Genomic DNA, 18728 nt, shown 5'->3' on the forward strand with positions numbered 1-18728 from the left:
GGGATTTGAAAGCGTCTTAGTTCTAACTTGGAAAGAGTTATGATCTGAACTCAAAGCTGACGTTTCTGGAGAAGCAGAACTCATGCTTGGCATTCGGTTCCAACCCTGGAAGCGGCGTTTCACCTGCTATTTCTCTGTAACAGCGCGCATGCTCCACGGAGGCCAGGCTTCCCTGCACTGCAGTGACACAAAACCTCCATCTTCACCCCATCAGTTGCCTCATTCGGAAAAATAAATGTTCCAGCTCATTGGATTAGTCCCCAACATCTAGAGTAAACTGCACAGTGTCCACCTAACACAAGACAGTATGCCATGTGCTCCAGTCTTAAAGTATTAAGAGTGTGATTTTTATGCAGTTAAAAATGTTTATTTTCATCACAAGAAAAAATGTAACTCTGTGTGGTGATGGATGTTAACTAGCTTACTGTGGTGATCATTTCACAAATATACATGTATCAAATGATTATGCTGTACACTTGAAACTAATAAATGTTACCTGTCGGTTGTACCTCGATTTTAAGAAAAGGACATTTAAATCTATAGAATAAATCTGTTACAAAAAAAGAATATCTTAAAATCAAAGATTTGATGAAGTCACAAGTCAAGTAAATTAACTTTTAGCAATTAAGTTTTTCTTGAAGTATGCTTATTATATAGTTTAAAAAAATTAAATCTCCAGAGAAATCTCTAATAAACTGTGATGTTACTCACCCTAAACTCTGTCTTTCTTCCCTTTACTCTCCAAAAGCCTGTAAAAAAAAAAAAGGGCAAATATTCACACCTTGTCTTCACCATTTGATTTTTCTCTAGAACACCTGCTTACAGGGAAAAGGAAGCTGACTAATGGTTTAAAGAGCTGAGCCTGAGGTCAGATAGCATGGGTTCAAATTTCAGATTTTCCATTTGTTAACGTAAACTTGGGTGAATGACTTATATCTGTTTGTGGCTCAGTTTCCTCACGTGGAAGAAGGAAGAGCAATGATACCTACCCCATAGGATTGCTGTGAAAATTAAATGAATAAACACAAACGAAGTACTCACTACTGTGTGGACACAAAAACCAGTGCTTCAGAAATGTTTTCAGTAACAATTCCTCCACATGTCCCAGCTCCCAGTGAAAGCATCCCTCTCTGGCCAGCTGAACCACTCTGCTTCTCTGGCAAAGTGAAGGCAAGGAAGGTAGAGGAGCATCAGCTACGGACACTGGAGGCCAGTTGATGAGCAATAAACTGTCATGTGAGACCCCAGAGCTCAATTATTAGGGTCAGCATTCAGTAATATTGACACATCTTAAAGATGAGGCACAAGTCAATTATTCTTTGGGCAATGAGCAAATTGTAACAAACATAGGAAATGAGGGGTTAGGTAGTCATTGAATGCTAATGACTACTTGGCTGTGGTAAAGAATCCTAATTGAACACCAAATGAAATCAACTTTTAAAGGCTTTCAGAAGGTGGAACAAATCACTCAGGGACAGGGCAATTATTATTCAGAAACAAGTTGTTCAAACACAAATAAGGAAGAGACTGTGGGCATTACGTAAATAATAGCTGGCCAAGGCTTATAAAAGGCCAAATGTGGGAGTTCTCGCCAAAACTAAAAAATTTCTCCAAGCAACCCAACTCGCAACCCAGCCCCCGACACCATGGCCTCCTGCACCACCAGCTTCTGTGGATTTCCCAGCTGCTCCTGTGGGACCGGTGGCTCTAGCTGCTGCCAGCCAACCTGCAGCCAGACCGGCTGCTGCCAGACCGGCTGCTGCCAGACCGGCTGCTGCCAGACCAGCTGCGGTGGGACGGGGTGCGGGGCCGGCTGCGGCCTGGGCTGCGGCCAGGCGGGTGGCTGTGGAGCCATGAGCTGCCGCACCAGGTGGTGCCGCCCTGACTGCCGCCTGGAGGGCACCTGCGTGCCCCCCTGCTGCGTGGTGAGCTGCACGCCCCCCACCTGCTGCCAGCTGCACCACGCCCAGGCCTCCTGCTGCCGCCCCTCCTACTGCGGACAGTCCAGCTGCCGCCCCGCCTGCTGCTGCTACTGCTGTGAGCCCACCTGCTGTGAGCCCACCTGCTAAAAAGCCAAGTGGCTGATTTTCAACCTGCAAGTTTCAACTTTCAACTCAGTCCCTGAACTAATTACCTCTTCAACCACCCCTGGACCACTATCAAGTCCTCCAACTTTCATAGGGCTTTTGCTGTGGAGATTACCAAATATTTGAGACTCACAGACCTCTCTTCCTCACAGACCTTGATCTCCCCACGGAGGCTGTCAAAATACAAATTTGACTCAAGAGAGGGGAAAACCGATTGGCAGTGGCATTGACCTTCGGCAAGTATTTGATCCCACGCTCCAGGGCTCAGTGCTGCTGAGGATGTGGAAGAACCACCTGTACTTCTCAGATACATTCACCTCCTATATTCCACCATCCTGCGAATTGTACTTCCCATGACAGGAGACCATACCAAGGTCTAATAAATTACATCTATTTGGTGCAGCAAACATACCTTTTTTTTTCTTTATTGAGTGTGCTCTTGGTGTCTATTTCCTAGAAAGTCATATAAAAGATTTTAATCTGGTTTTGCTATACTACACTGCTTTTCTTAAACAATGTTAGGAAATTTGATCAGATCCAGTAGGGGTTATTTCCCATAAAAAGATCCCGCAAATGCAGTTCTAGGGCCTCAGAAATGGCACAGCTGTATGACCATATCCTGACCTCATAAAATGCTTTCACAACCAGAAAGCGACCGAAGTCAGGACCTGAATCCAGCACCAGAATGAATTATTTTTTCATATTTGCTAGAGGAATGCTCTTTCAGGCACTCTTCAAACAATGGTAATGTATGCTAATAAACTACACTTTTCTATTTACATGCGGTCTTATTACCATAGGTAGTAGGCTAATTATTACTAAAAAGGGAAGCAAAAGAAATTGGACATTAAGCTTAATAAAGTGGGGAGCATGCGTCTGTTTGCTTCACCAGGAAGCTACAGCTTCACATTCCATGGAATTCCAGCATTTCTCCACCAAGGAGATAAGCACTCCTTCCTTTCCACCTCCAGTAGCAGATTGCTGCAGGGCACAGGGGGAAGTGTTTTACTATCGAGGCCTATTAGTCTAACTGGGAGGTGGACCTGTCAAAGCCCACAAAAACTTGGGGAGTTTAATTGGTTATTTTGAAAAAGCACCTGGTCCATCCCAAACCTAAACCAATATAATTCCAGGGGTACAAAGAACCCCTCACTCTCTCCTCCCCGCCTCCCACCCCCTGGTACTGCACTCACCCCATACATTTGTGTGTTCTCTCTAGCAAGGGAGTACACAACCATATTTGGAACATGTCTGCCAATGATACATCTGATATGGGGTTAATTTCCAAAGTATATAAATAACTTAAACAATTCAACACCAGAAAGAGAAATAATACAATTTAAAAATGGGCAAAGGACCTGAATGGACACTTTTCCAAAGATGGCATACAGATGGCCCATTGACATATTGAGAAAATGCTCAACATCACTCATCATCAGAGAGGTGCAAATTAAAACCACAATGAGATATCATCTCATACCTGCCAGAATAGCTGTCATCAATAAATCAATAAACAAGTGCTGGTGAGGATGTGAGGAAAAGGAAGTGCCTGTGCACTCTTGGCGGAACACCAGCTTGAAAGAATATATGTACCCCTATGTTCACTGCAGTATTATTTACAATAGCCAAGATCTAGACACAGTGCCCAGCAGTAGATGAGTGGATTAAAAAAAGCTGTAGTGCATTTACACAATGGAATACTATGTGGCCCTATAAAAGAAGGAAATCTTACCTTTTGCAACAGTATGAATGGACCTGGAGATTATTATGCAAAGTGAAATAAGCCAGTCAGAGAAAGACAAATACCATATGGTCTCACTTATATGTGAGATCTAATGAACAAAATAAACTGATGGACAAAATGGAAACAGAAACAGAGATACATGGAACAGACTGACAGCTGTCAGAGGGGCGGGCGGAGCAGGGACTGGATGAGGGAAGGTGAAGGGATTGGCCGAAGAATATATACACATAACACTGCGATACAGACAACAGCGTGGCGATGACCAGAGGGAAGGGGGGCAGGGGCTGGGCGAAGGTGGGCAAAGCGGGTATGGGGGTACCTGTCAGAGTGCCAACAATAAAACTAAAGTGAAAAAAGATTTAAAAAGAATATTACTTTGTTAAAATTACAATGCTTTATTCATTCAAGTTTTAATAAAGATCAAGTAATTAGAAAGCATAAATAAAGGATAACATGTAAGCAAAGAATCAATTTCCCTGACATGGCACCAAGAGACCTTATCCAATCCAGAAAACACCCCTTGAACAACAGAACAGAAATGAAGACACATTTGTCCTCTTGCCCCTTTGATTCTAACTACTGACTATTTTCAGGTATCACTACCTAACAGCTACTGCTGAGGAAAAAAAAATGGACAAACGACTTTGGTAAAATTTGGCTGTTTATCATCACCATACACTGCTGATCACTCATTCCCTCTGTAATTCGACAAGCACATACTGAGCATCTACATTCAAGATAGTGCAGAAGGTACAACGTAGGAAATGATGGTGAACCAGACATGGGCAGATCGGGCCCTTAAGGAATGAACGATCTGGTAGAGCAATTACACAATTTTATCCCTGGAGGCATCTGAGAGATCATCTCATCTTACAGGTGAATGAACCAGTGTTCAGAGGAATTAAGTGACTTTTCTGAGGTTTAGTCACTTAATGGTAGAACCAGTCTGAGAAGCCTATTTAGTTTAATTAATTTAACTCTTAATTTAAGAGTTCAGCCCACAACATCATGTGACCACCTCTAATCATCTAACTCTGAACCTGTTTATCATAGAAATGGACACATGCCTATATGATGATATTAACCAATGTCACTCCAATAAGTGTAATATAAATAAATAAAGTCACTTTCACTTTAAAATTCTATGATTTTTAAAATTCAAAAGCACAAACTAAAAACAATTGAGCACTTCTCAGTAGAGGATGACTGAATAAAATGTGATATGATTGTACTCCGAAATATTGCATAGCCATTTAAAAAATGAGTAGTAATATGTATAGAATAAGCCAACAAATTGGATGACCTAGATGAAATGGATAATTCCTATCAAAACTGAACCATGAAGAAATTGAAATCTGAACAGATCTATAGCAAATAAGGAGATTGAATCAGTAGTAATCAACCTCCAAGAGAGAAAATCCCAGTATCAGAAGGCTTCACTGATGAATTCTACCAAAAACTAAAAGAAAAATTAAAACCAATCCTCCTTAAACTCTTCCAAAAAATGAAAGACGGGGGAACACTTCCGAACTCATCCTATGAGGCCAGCATTATCCCGATACCAAAGTCAGGTAGGCACTACAAGAAAAGAAAATTACAGACCAACATCCCTAATTAATATTGATGCAATATTCCATGACAAAACACTGTAAAACAGAATTCAAAGGCACATTAAAAGGATATACACCATGCCCAAGTAAGATTTTCAACATATGAAAATCCATCGATGCTTTCATCACATAGCAGAATGAGGCAAGTTGGCGGGGGCGGCGGGGAGGGGCGAAACGTGTATCTCAAGAGATGCAGAGAAAACATCGGATGAGATTCATCAGCCTTTCATGATTAAAAAATTCAGCAAACTAGGAATAGAAGGAAACTACCTCAGCATAATAAAAACCATAAGTAAAAAGCCCACACTGATGTCATACTCAATGGTGAAAGACTAAAAGTGTTTCCTCTAAGGCAACGATCAGAGGAAGGATGCCCACAGCCACCTATCCTATTTTTCATAGTATTGGAAGTCCTATCGAGAGCAATTAGGCAAGAAAAAGAAATAAAAAGTGTCTAAACCAGACAGAATAAAGTAAAACCTTCTCTATTTGCAGATGATATAATGTTATAAATAGAAAACCCAAAAGATGTCGCCAAAAACAAACCAAAAAAAAGTAAGAACTAATCAAAGTATTCAGTAAAGTTTCAGGATACAAAATCAATTTACAAAGTCAGTTGCATTTCTACACATTGTCAACAATCTATCAGAAAGAGAAATTAAGAAAATAATCCCATTTACTATGGCATCAAAAGAATAAAATACTTAGGAATAAATTCAATCAAGGAAGTGAAGAATTTGTACACTGAAAACTGTAAGACATTGATTAAATAAATTGAAGAAAACTGAAATAAATGGAAAGCTATTCCATGCCCATAGCTTAAAAGAATTATAGTTATTAGAATGTCCATACTAACTAAAGCAACCTAAAGGTTCAATACAATTCCTATCTAAATTCCAATGGTGTTTTTCACAGAAATAGAAAAAAACAATCCTAAAATTTGTATGGAGCTACAAAAGACCCTAAAGAGCCAAAGAAATCTTTAGAAGGAAGAGCAAAGCTGGAGGGATCACACTTCCTGAATTCAACTATGTTACAAAGCTATAGTAATCAAAATAGTATGATACCAACATAAAGGCAGACACGTAGACAAATAGAATAGAATACAGAGCCTAGAAATAAACTCTTACATATATGGTCAAAGGATTTTCAACAGGTGTCAAGACCATTCAAGGGGAAAGGACAAATGGTGCTGGACAAAATGGATATGCACATGAAAAAAGATTGGACCCTATCTTATATATATAAAATTAAATCAAAGTGAATCAAAGACCTAAATACAAAACATAAAACTCAGAAGAAAACATAGGGGAAAAGCTTCATGACATTGGCTATGGCAATGATTTCTTGGATATGACACCAAAAGCACTGGCAACAAAGTAAAAAATAAACTGAAGTACATCAAAATTAAAACTTTTGTTCATCGAAGGACACTATTAGCAAAATGGAAAGGCAGTCTATGGAATGGGAGAAAATATTTGCAAATCATATATCTGTTAAGGGGTTAATATCCAAAATACATAAAGAACTCCTAACCTCAACAACAACAAAACAAAAGTTGGGCAAATGACATGAAGGGACATTTTTCCAAGAAGATATACAAATGATCAACAAGCACACGAAAAGGTGCTCAATATCACTTATAATAGGGACAATTCAAATCAAAACCACTATGACGTACCACCTCACACCCATGGCCACTCTCAAAAAACCCGAGTGCTGGCAAGAATGTGGAGAAATTGGAACACTTGTGCACTGTTGGTGGGAATGTAAAATAGTGCAACTACTATGAAAAAGCAGTTATTCAAATACTTAAAAATAGAATTACCATATAAAGTAGTAATTCCATTTCTACACATATACCCAAAAGAATTGAAAGCACAAATCTCTTGAGAAGAGATTTGCACATCCATATTCACAGTAGCTGTTGGAGGAGGTAATTCAGAGAAAACGACCGCTGGTTGGGCCAAGAGCTGGACCCAGGGATTCCAAAGATCCTCACTCCTTCCCCTGCCCTTGGAATGTACTCTCTGCCTTCTCTTCCCACAATGGGAGCTGTTTTCAAGGGTGCAGCCGTGAGGGAGCAATGAGTTGTTGAGACCACTTGGATGATGTATGTGACTAAACCCGATTGAAGCCTCCATCTAAACTTTTAAGATTTGGCAGGCAGTTGAAGTGATCTGTTGGTCTTGCTGTCACCCGAAACAAGCCTAATAAGTAGGATCCCTTGCTTTTTAAACCTGCCACCTACCAATATGGAGTGGTCTGTCTCCTTCTTTGGTCTCTCTTTGTCTTTCGTGTATGGGGGCCAGTTTGCAAAGCAAAAGCTGCATTAATCACATAGCCAAAAGGTGGATGCAACCCAACTGTCCATTGATGGATGAATGGATAAACAAGTTGTAGTGTATACATACAATGGAATATTATTCAGCCTTAAGAAGGAAGGAAATTCTGACATATTCTACAACATGGATGACTCATGAGAACATTATGCTAAGTAAAATAAGCCAGATACAAAAAAGAAGACAAATAGTGCTTGGATTCTACTTGTATGAGGTACCAAGAGTGGTCAAATTCATCAAGATGCAAATTAGAATGGTGATTACCAAGGGTTTAGTGGTAGGGATTGGGGAGAATCGGAAAGTTATTTAACGTATATAGATTTTCTGTTTTGCAAGATAAAAAGAATTCACAATGTGAACTTACTTAACATTAGTGAGGTGTACACTTAAATATAGTTAAGATGGCAAGTTTTGTCATATGTATTTTACTACAAGTCAATTGTTTAAAAGTAAATATGTATAGGAGACCCCAACTTTACGGAATTAGAAGCTATATGCATATATATACTTGTCCATGTTTGCACAAATAGGAAGAAAGGTACTGAACAATAGACACCAAGCTTGATATTGATTACCTTCTGGAGTACTAGTTTCGGAAGAGATGTGTGTGTTTTGGGGAAGGGAGGGAAAATATTAACTCTTCTATGTGTGTCTTTGGACTGTTTGAATTGTTAAAATACATACTCATTACTAGCATATACTTTTAATTTAGTAGAGTCAGAAAACAATCTACAAGCCAAAATCATTAAGGGTCTCAGTTGAGAATATGTTCATTGATGGTTAAAGACAAAAATACCCAGTAGAGCTCAGAGGATCCTACAGCTTGCACAGTCTTGATCATAGAAAGGCATACTTTTTTGGATGTTGATGAATCAGGTGAGTGCTCGTGTTTTGATGACACTAATGTTAGTTATTCCAAGTCTAGACAACTTGTTTATGAAATCATGATCCTTATTTGAGTGGCTGCCTATGGAGAAATGTTCAGTTTAGATCAACTTTGCCTGAAGGTTACCAAAGGACATATTCGACAAAGCCAGCCAGGGCAGTGGTTGGCTCAAGTTTCATCTGTCACATGACGAACAAAAAGAGGAGCTGCCGCAATTGGCTTCCATAATGAGCCTTCACTCGATCCGCAGGGCAAAGAAGAAATATAATGAGACTTGATGAGCAATGACCAAAGCAGGCAATGCTATTTATAACTTTCTAAACAACTCGGGTGTTAGCCAATCAGTGACTGTCTTTGCAATTAGTGACAAGGAAAAATGCTAAGTATTGGGAAAATCAGTGTCTCTTGGGACTATATAAAAGGCCAGATGTAGAAGGTGCAGCCAAAACTCATAAACGTATCTTAACAACCCAACTCTCAACCCAACACCTGACACCATGGCCTGCTGCACCACCAGCTTCTGTGGATTTCCCAGCTGCTCCTGTGGGCCCTGTGGCCCCAGCTGCTGCCAGCCAACCTGCTGCCAGACCGGCTGCTGTGGGACGGGGTGCGGCGCTGGCTGCGGCCTGGGCTGCGGCCTGGGCTGCGGCCTGGGCTGCGGCCAGGGCTGCGGCCAGGGCAGTTGCTGTGGAGCCATGAGCTGCCGCACCAGGTGGTGCCGCCCTGACTGCCGCCTGGAGGGCACCTGCCTGCCTCCCTGCTGCGTGGTGAGCTGCACGCCCCCCACCTGCTGCCAGCTGCACCACGCCCAGGCCTCCTGCTGCCGCCCCTCCTACTGCGGACAGTCCAGCTGCCGCCCCGCCTGCTGCTGTTACTGCTGCCAGCCCTCCTGCTGCCAGCCCATCTGTTAAAAAGAAGGCTGCTGATTGCTGAAGAATGAAAGAAGAAACATACGAAAGCTGCCTTGATCTCTGAAGAAATGCTTGACTTTACGTGGATGCTAAGTATCGTGATGTTTCTAAGTCATTCAGAAATAACTAGCCTTAGGACCCTCCTGAATGTGCTGAACTAGCCCACTGAAAACATGTGTCGATCAGAGTGTCAGATCAGTGACATCTCTGTTCCATTCCCTATCTCTTGGTCCCCACACAGTTTTAGACCTGCTTCCTCCTTGAATATCCCCTGTTAATTTCAAATAAAATGCTTGAATGTGCTAAGCAAACTGAGTTATTTTCTTTCTCCTATCTTGAAGCTTGTCTACCTTTAGCTGAAATTCAAGAAGAGTGGATTTGTATTTTGATAATAATCCTAAGGCATAAACATAAAAGTCTAAACCAGAAAAATTAAATACAAATTGCATTATGCTTCCATCCATCAGTTAATAAAATGTTCTGTGTATTAAATAATGTTTGTAGTTATTAAAATACTTACATGCTCTAATCTATTACAATTAGGTATGAACCAATAAGGTTACTTTTTAGCTAAAATTTTCAGGTTGATCAATGCTACAGGATTTTTACCGAGATGAAACCTCCTTCCCTGTAATATACTATGTGTTGTCCTTCACACATGCCCAATATCTAAAAAAAAAAAAATTACTGACTAAGTAGATTTTAAAATATCTACCAGATCCTATCAGACACTATTTTCCAAGAGCATTTAGGTTTTAATTCCTATGCCTTAGCCTATTTATATTCTTCTCACTGCTTCCCAATTTGACCTCTAAGCTTCAACTCCCAACGCTCACCTTCATTACTATAAATGTGTATAAGGTGTATCACTGGTCTAAATGAAAGTAGGATAAACAGCTCTGTAGATACCCAGTGAGTTCCAGCGTCACCATTTGTCAGACACATGCATTAGGAATATGAAACAGCTGTATACTTTGCACTTTGCAATCCAATTTGAAAGATGTTCTCTTAAGAAATTAGCACAAATCTAGACCAAAAATACCTTTTACCACTTAGTTTTCAATTCTTCAGTATCTGTATGCAATACACAAAATACATGACAAAATATCAAAAAAATTAAGACAAGTTTTTTTCTGAGTTATTTACAAGCTTCTACAACTTACCTTTATTATTTAACTAGTAGTAATGCTAGATCACACACAAGATGGTACATTTTGGAGAAGAATAAAATAAATGAAATTAATGGCAGTATATTCTTCAAAATGTCTTAACTCCCAGATGTTTTATTCTGAGCCTTAGTTCAACTATTAAATGTATTGTAGAAAAAATTTTCAGCATTTCCTGGTCTCTTTTGACAATAAGAAGGACTCCTTCATGAGAGGTACTAAGCTTGAAAGTTCTAGTTAATCATCATTAAGTGATACAGGCATCCACGATTCATGCGTTTTACCCCACCCACTAATATCATGTTCAATAAACATTAAGGTACTACCAGAAGCTAAGCACTTTGTTAGATACTTTTATATATACTGTCATTTAGTTCACACAAAAAAAGATTTTTGGCCTGAAACACAAATAATATTTGCACATTTCAAAATGGTTGAAATAAAAGGAACTATAATGGTAATTTGATTTGATGTTGGAGTACATTGGAAACTAAATTATGCATAACAGAAGGTACTCTTTCTGTTCTATGGATGTCCGAATGCCCTAAATTCAAGAGAACTTAATCTATATATCCAGAAGGAAAAAATAATAGTAAAAAATAAAGGAGCACAATTATCTTTAGCCTTAGGAGGCCTGGACAGAGGGCCACGTGGGATAAATACCTCTATAAAGCAAGTGTGTTGATGTGGACTAACATAGGAGGACTCTTTGAAGACGGAAAACCACAAACCTATCCTAAAGGGGAAAAGGCCGATATGAGGAGTCCAAATGAAACTATAAAACAAAGTAATTTCTAACCTGCTACTCACAATGTGTCATAAGTATTTCAATGTAAGCCAATCGCAGGCCCACTGAGGAATGAGTTTAAATAAAAACAGGGAAGATATGTTAAGAATTTTATAAATAGCTGCTGGCCAGGATATATAAAAGGCTCGACATAGAAGTCACCACCAAAACTCCTCCAAGCAGCCCAGCCCCCGACACCATGGCCTGCTGCACCACCAGCTTCTGTGGATTTCCCAGCTGCTCCTGTGGGCCCTGTGGGCCCTGTGGCCCCAGCTGCTGCCAGCCAACCTGCTGCCAGACCGGCTGCTGTGGGACGGGGGGCGGCGCCGGCTGCGGCCTGGGCTGCGGCCTGGGAGGCGGCTGTGGAGCCATGAGCTGCCGCACCAGGTGGTGCCGCCCTGACTGCCGCCTGGAGGGCACCTGCGTGCCCCCCTGCTGCGTGGTGAGCTGCACGCCCCCACCTGCTGCCAGCTGCACCACGCCCAGGCCTCCTGCTGCCGCCCCTCCTACTGCGGACAGTCCAGCTGCCGCCCCGCCTGCTGCTGCTACTGCTGCTAGCCCGCCTGCCAAAAGCCAGCTTGCTGGTTGTCAATGGACCAGGACACAGTCTCTGAACAATCTGCTTCCTCAACAACCCCGGACCACTAACAAGCTCTTAGACTTCCGTCTGAGTTTCTGCTACAGGGGCCACCAAGCCAATGGGTTCTGTTTGATTCCAGTCTGCAAGGAATACCGTGACACTCCACAGTGGACACGGAAGTGCTGGGAACTCACCTGACGATCTTCAAATCGCTCTGGATATGCTATTCCTGATTTTCCTGCGGGGTTGAAAACTGCTGCCATATTGTGGATTTTATCCTTGAGAACTGTCCACAAGTCTAATTTTCCCCTGCTCTATGATCTGTTTTGAGCTACTGTTTACCTAAAAAAACGTCCAACATCAAAGCCACCAAGTTATAACTAAGTGACATTCCTCAGATGTTACCAGAGAGAATGGAAGCTCTTCACCCCAACATTCAACTTCTAAGAAGTAGACTAGTCTTCTCCATCCCTTTTTGGAGGGGAATCATAATGATCTTTCCTGTTGGCTATTTTAATTATATCTGTGTTACAGTGTCTTCTGTCATTTCTTAATAAATGTTATTTACTAGGCAAAAAAAAAATCATGGTCATTGTTTCCACTTGAACAGAAAATGAGTGAATTGATTATAGTTCAAAAATGCCCACGTGTAAGAAGTACACTTGTTCCTTTTTAAAAGAGACTGAAGCCATATATAGTGTATTCGTTCAATAAAAATTTATTGACCACCACTTCTAAAGCAGGGACTATGGAAATAAGAAAGATGAAGAATTAATTCTCATCCTTGAACTCGTTACTATCCAGAAAGAAAAGGAATGTGGGTGAAAATAGCTACGTACAACGTGCTGTTGGTAGAAAAAAGGTAGATGTTGGTAGACCACAATGCCTCAATGGTACCACTTACAAGAGATTTAGCCACATGAGAGATGCATTGGCAACTCCAAAAGCTTAAGAAAAGGATGTTAAACAATTACACCCGAGACAAAGAGAGAGAGATTTCTTGCTTCAGAAAGGGAGTGAGGAGAAAAAAGCAGGGGAGATCCCATTGGAAGTCATGAATATTATTTCTCAGTGATCCCTCAACGTTAAGCTGCCGCACACAGTCTCTGGGATGGTCAACTTTCCTGCAAAAACCAGCAAAGGAGCTGAGTTTCATGTCTGGGTTGGTTCAAGGGAAGATGGAGAGAGCCCAGGAGCCAAGCAGAGAGAGGAGAAGGCCTAGACAGTAGTGCCCTGGAAACGCTCAGAAATGTTGGAGAGGCTTTGGATCGACCCTGCGGTGGAAAGTAATATCTTAGTTATGTAAATTGCAAAGAAGACAGAAGGATCAGAAACGGGATTTCAAAAACAAAGGCATCACCTTGAGACCAGCAAGGGCTATGCTTGGGACAGTATTAGGGAGGACTTCGCAAGGGAGGTAACCTTTGAAGTGGGCCTTGAAGGTCATTCTTAATGGAACAAAATGAATGAGTAAAAAAGAGCCCAACCTATTATAATGGCTAAAATCCAAAGCAATGACAACAACAAATGGCAGCAAAATGTTGGTGGAGCAACAGGAACTTTCACTCATTGCTGGAAGGAAAGCAAAACAGTACAGGCGCTTTGGAAGACAGTGCAGCTGTTCCTTCAAAGCTAAACATAGGCTCACCATACAATGCAGCGATTGTGCTCCTCAGTATTTACCCAAACAAGCTGAAAACTTACATCCATGCAAACACCTGCACATGAATGTTTGTAGCAGCTTTGTTCATAATTGCCAAAACTTGGCAGCAACCAAAATGTTCCCCAAAAGGTGAATGAATAAACAAGCCTTGGTACATCTATTCAATAGGATGCTATCCTATGATAAAGAGAAATGATTTATCAAAACACAAAGGGAACCACAAAATGGTAGGAAGGGCCAAGTAGAAACCCGGGATGGTCGCCTTGTTACATGAATAGTAAACCAGAAATGATGCTGTATCTGCGGGGGAATTCTGAAAATGAGCACCGTGATCAGAGACATGAATAGAGCCAGGGTGGTGATATCTACCACCTCCCCACTTACATATTTGTTTGTCCTATGGAAAGAGTAGACAAGCCTTTTAAATTATTTATTATATATTATAAGAATAGTAATTTATTATTATTTTAAACTAATTTAGGTACAAGGGAGTAGCTTTTTAAAATAAGAATGGTAACTATTTTCTTTCTTATTCATAGTTATTGAATTTATTGGGGTGACACTGGTTAATAAAATTATATAACCTTCAGGTGTACAATTCTATAATACATCATGTGTTCAGTGCACTGTGTGTTCGTCACCTCACAGGCGGAGGGTCTTTAATGAAGCAAACCAACAGGGTCCCTGGTACTGGTATGGAGCTTTTGACTGAAAAATGCCTTTTTCTCCATCTCAGTTTGCAGGGACAATCAGGACTAGTTTGCTTTTACCTGGTATGACTAATAGTGATTTTCCGAGTATTGCCTCGGGACGATGTCAGCTCTCCTGCCCTCTGAGGTAGTGTACTTGGGAGAGATCTTAATCACCTTGACATCCACAGGACATCATATCTGCCCACTACATTGATGACATCAGGTTAATTGTTTCTGATGAGCAGGAAACAGCAAGTACTTTAGATGTCTTAGTAAAACATATGTGGACTCCAGGATAGGAGATAAATCCCATAAGGATTAAGGAGTTTGCACCTTCATGAAGTTTCTCGGAGTCAACTTGTCTAGAATATGTTGAGATTTCATTTCCAAGGTGAAAGGAATGTTGCTGCACTGTGAACCATTTTCAGTTAGAAAAGTGCAGCTTTGGGTGGGCTTCTTTTGATTTTGAAGCCAACATATATGACTTTAACCCATTTACTGATAACCTGAAAAAGACAGTACCACTGTGGACTCAGAGCTTTCAAAAAAGATTTAAATCACTCCCAGCAGGCAAAGAACCCCAGCGGGCAGAGGTCCTGGCTGAAGGTAAAGAAAACAATGAAAGGGCTAGAGGGAGAAGAGGTTAGAAATACTAATGGCAGCCTTGCAACCAGTTAGAAAAAAAGGATTATAGAAACCACATGTGTTTTCTTCCATATTTTTCTTCTCTTTTTTTTCCTTCATGGCAAGCCTGTAGGGAGGGGGTGCTTACAACACCCCAGGGTTGGCCCACTTAACTTTGTAGTTAAGAAATTGCTACTGTTCCTATTAAAGCCCTTCCATGTAAAGTGGGGCTCTGCTAGGGAGACCCAACAGCAGATCGTTTGTAGCTAATCACTGACTACCCCCCCACCCCCACCATAACTCTGACTTAAGAAACATGCTTTCCTTCGGGATGATTCACATTTTATTGAACATCTGCTTTCCCTACCAGGCTCATTTTAGTGAACACACATATTTATACCTTACTTAGCTGGGTGTAATTCTCTGCTACTATCCGCATATCCTGTAGTGTACAACAATACATGAGAATTCAACTGAAAGCCTAAGGTCCCCAGGAAAAATAGGCAGCACTTCCAGCCAGCAGAAGCGGGGCTAAGCTTGCATGTGCCGTGTGACTGAGCGCTATGAGGCCCGCTCCGGCATGTTGCAATGGGGACATACATGACCAAGTGACAAGAGGCAGAAGGGTCACCTCCTTTAGGTCATAAACACCTTTACAACGATAGCCACTATCAGCTGTCCTCAAGGGGCAAAACATTATCTTTAAAAAAAAAAAAAAAAGAAATCCAAATTGAGACTAATTTTCAGGGCCAGCTAATGCACTGGCAAGAGTAGGTTCAGACTCCACCGTAACCACACACTGGAAAAAACGTCCTGGTACAACTGTGAAGGCCCCCAGCGCATGCGGCCCAAATCCGGAACCCTCCCCCTGCACGCTCAGCGAAGCGGACATTCTGCAGGGAAAGGGGTTTTGTCCACGTCAGTCCCTGATACCAGTCTTTCTTTCTTCCCATCCATATTCTAAGGGAGTTTACCAGAAATGTAAAAGATTATGCAATTCAGGAAATAAAGACCAGATGCTCTTACTCGCAGGCATTTTTATTAGGATGCTTTCGAGAAGGGATGAAGCGCTTCATCGGGCTAAAGAAAACTGGGTTGCCTTCAAGCGCAAAACCTCCCAGCCCTGACTCAGCTGCCGACGGACGATGCCACCCGGGAGGGTTCTCCTGACTCGGCCCAGAAATCCACCCCGCTGCTGGGAGAGGGGTGTCGGTAAGTCACACAGAGGCTCACAGCAAACCGTGACTAACACACATAAACGTGACCTTTTATCACAGTCCGTGAACTTAGCAGTAAGCACATTTTTCCCGTGTGTGTTGGAGCATCACAAACCCTCAGTCCTGCTCCCTCTCGCAGGTGTCAGGCCCCGCACTGAACTCATCTCCGACCCCTTCCCTACCATCCCAGGTGGCAGCTTGTGGGCTCCGAGTCCCCTCTCTCATCTGAGTAAATCTGAGACCTAAACCTGGTCCTTGGCCACTCACTTGATCAGCGCCACCTACCACCTCTGCTCACAGAAATGCCTGCCAACCTCTACCACCCATAACCACCGGCAACAGCATTCACCCTCTCACCTGAACCACTCAACTTGTTGTGCCTGTTTCCACCGCAGTGCATTTTCCGTGGGACAGAAGGCACGTCTCCTCATTTCCTGCCATAAATCATCCAGTGGCTTCTCAATGCCCTTAGAAGCAAAGCCAAACTCTGTAGAACTGCCTGCGCATTCCCACGCGGCCCGGCACCTGCCTGCCTCCTTGGCCTCGTCCCCTCTCGCACTCCCTCTCCTTCCCTCTCCCCCGCCCCCTGCCGGATGGTCTCTGCCCACCCGGACCAAAGCCCACGGGCTCCCTGCACACTACGGCCCAGTCGCTCTCTGTCACTTTACTGCTTTATTTTCTCCTGGCACTTGCCACTGTCTGCAGTTCTGACTTATCCATTTGTTTACTGTGTTTCTTCTGTCTCCCCCTCTAGAATGAACACCTTGACAACGGGACCTTAGCTGTCCTGTTCATTTCCATTTGCTCAGCACCTAACATGGTGCTAGGCATTTTGTTTACCGAATCAACAAATGAAAAAAATGAATGAACCCAATCTATAAGTATATAATATTTAATTTCACAAAAATACTGAGTTTTATTAATAAGCGAGAGGTATTGCCATGGGTCACTAACTATGTGACTTTAAATCATTATTTAATATCGTTACTCTCAGTTTCACTGTCTAGGAAGCAGATTCAAGAATGTTCCATATTTTATAAGGGTGTAAGAAATAAGAGAAAATACGCGCATAAAATACTTAGCATGGTGCCTGGCACATGGTATACATTCAGTAAGTGCTGGCTATTAGTGGAGGAAAAGATTAGGATATTCCAATTATCTTAAAAAGAAGAATATTAGTTTTCTGGTAGAAAATGATGTGCCACCCAGAAAGTGGTCCCCGGAAAAGCAAAAGATGTGATGAGAAATCCCTGATAGGACCCTCTGCTCGCTTCCCACCGACCATGATACCCTCCACGGCAGAAATCACGCCCTCCTCATCACCCCCGTGGGGCACCCACATAGCTTCCCAACCCCTGCCCCTCCCTTCAGATGGTCTCCATTCTATGGAATAGTATTTTGCTTAAGAAAATAGGCTCTAAAACAACTCCTCTTATGGTCTCAAGGCTTCAATATGCTGGTCCCACCCTTCCCACCATCTTATGTGCAGCTAGTCTTGAGGGTCATCTCCCCGCTGGTCAGAGCTACACCCCCAGAGGGCAAGGGAAGATGCGCCGTGGCTGCGAGCGTGGAATCTGGAGCCAGACTTCTGCGTTTCAAACTCCAGCCCCATCACTTACTCACTAGTACTTGGCCTCCCCGTGCCTCAGGTCCCTCATCTGTAAAAGGGCCAGGACAGTAACACCGCATCCATCGTAAGCCTGGGGTGAGAGATGTATAACACATATAAAGCACTCAGCACGAGACCTACTATTTAGTAAGTGATGATGATAACGGCGATGATGATGGGTCTCCATTGAAAAACTGTAATTTTTTGAAAATACAAATCCAATCATGTCACAGATGTGTTCAAAAACCTTTCACTTAATGCCTGTTGCCAATAGGATGTATCTCAAAACCCTGAGTGTGCAATACTAAACACAGCAGAAGTTCTCCCTACCGCGGCACTCCTCCGCCTTTCCAATGTCATCTCTCCTTGTTCTCCTCCAGCTCCTCCCTGCGGGAGACCCAGGGCCTGTGCTTTCACCAGTCAACGCTTTGGCCACCCCAGAAACATACCTCGGCACTTTGCTTCTGTTTCACTTGCTGAAATTCCCTTCCTATCTCCTTCTACCTGGAAAGCTCCTATTCAATCTTCAGCCCCCACACAAATGTCCCCTTTTCATAAAGTCCTCCCCAAAGCTTCCAGTCAGGACCCCTAGCTCTAAACTCCCACTCCGTACCTCCACTTCTTACCTAGAAAACCTGAACGTGCAACCCTGTGTGGTCATTTGCTAGTTCACTGCTCTGTGTCTTTCCTTCTCTATGACTTCCTCCAGGACAAGAATCTATTTACTTTTTATTTTATTTTATTTTATTTTATTTTATTTTATTTTATTTTTTGTGTGCTGTCTGACTTACAGTAGGTGCCCAACCAATG

The 18728-nt window shown here is 42.2% G+C and overlaps 2 protein-coding genes and 1 pseudogene across 2 annotated transcripts; all 3 read left to right on the forward strand.

Moving 5' to 3' along the window:
• Positions 1 to 1646: 1646 nt before the first annotated feature.
• On the forward strand, positions 1647 to 2069 carry LOC129086979 (keratin-associated protein 9-3-like). The gene has a single exon (XM_054593739.1). The coding sequence runs from the start codon at positions 1647 to 1649 to the stop codon at positions 2067 to 2069; it is 423 nt and encodes a 140-aa protein (XP_054449714.1).
• A 7097-nt stretch (positions 2070 to 9166) lies between these two features.
• Positions 9167 to 9580, forward strand: LOC129086902 (keratin-associated protein 9-3-like). Its single transcript, XM_054593641.1, has one exon. The coding sequence runs from the start codon at positions 9167 to 9169 to the stop codon at positions 9578 to 9580; it is 414 nt and encodes a 137-aa protein (XP_054449616.1).
• A 2152-nt stretch (positions 9581 to 11732) lies between these two features.
• On the forward strand, positions 11733 to 12091 carry LOC129086906 (keratin-associated protein 9-3-like; annotated as a pseudogene).
• The last annotated feature ends 6637 nt before the right edge of the window (positions 12092 to 18728 follow it).

This window comes from Pteronotus mesoamericanus, unplaced genomic scaffold (genome assembly GCF_021234165.1).
Source record: "Pteronotus mesoamericanus isolate MK-2021 breed Mesoamerican mustached bat unplaced genomic scaffold, CSHL_Meso_final scaffold_476, whole genome shotgun sequence".
Taxonomy (NCBI): Eukaryota; Metazoa; Chordata; class Mammalia; order Chiroptera; family Mormoopidae; genus Pteronotus; species Pteronotus mesoamericanus.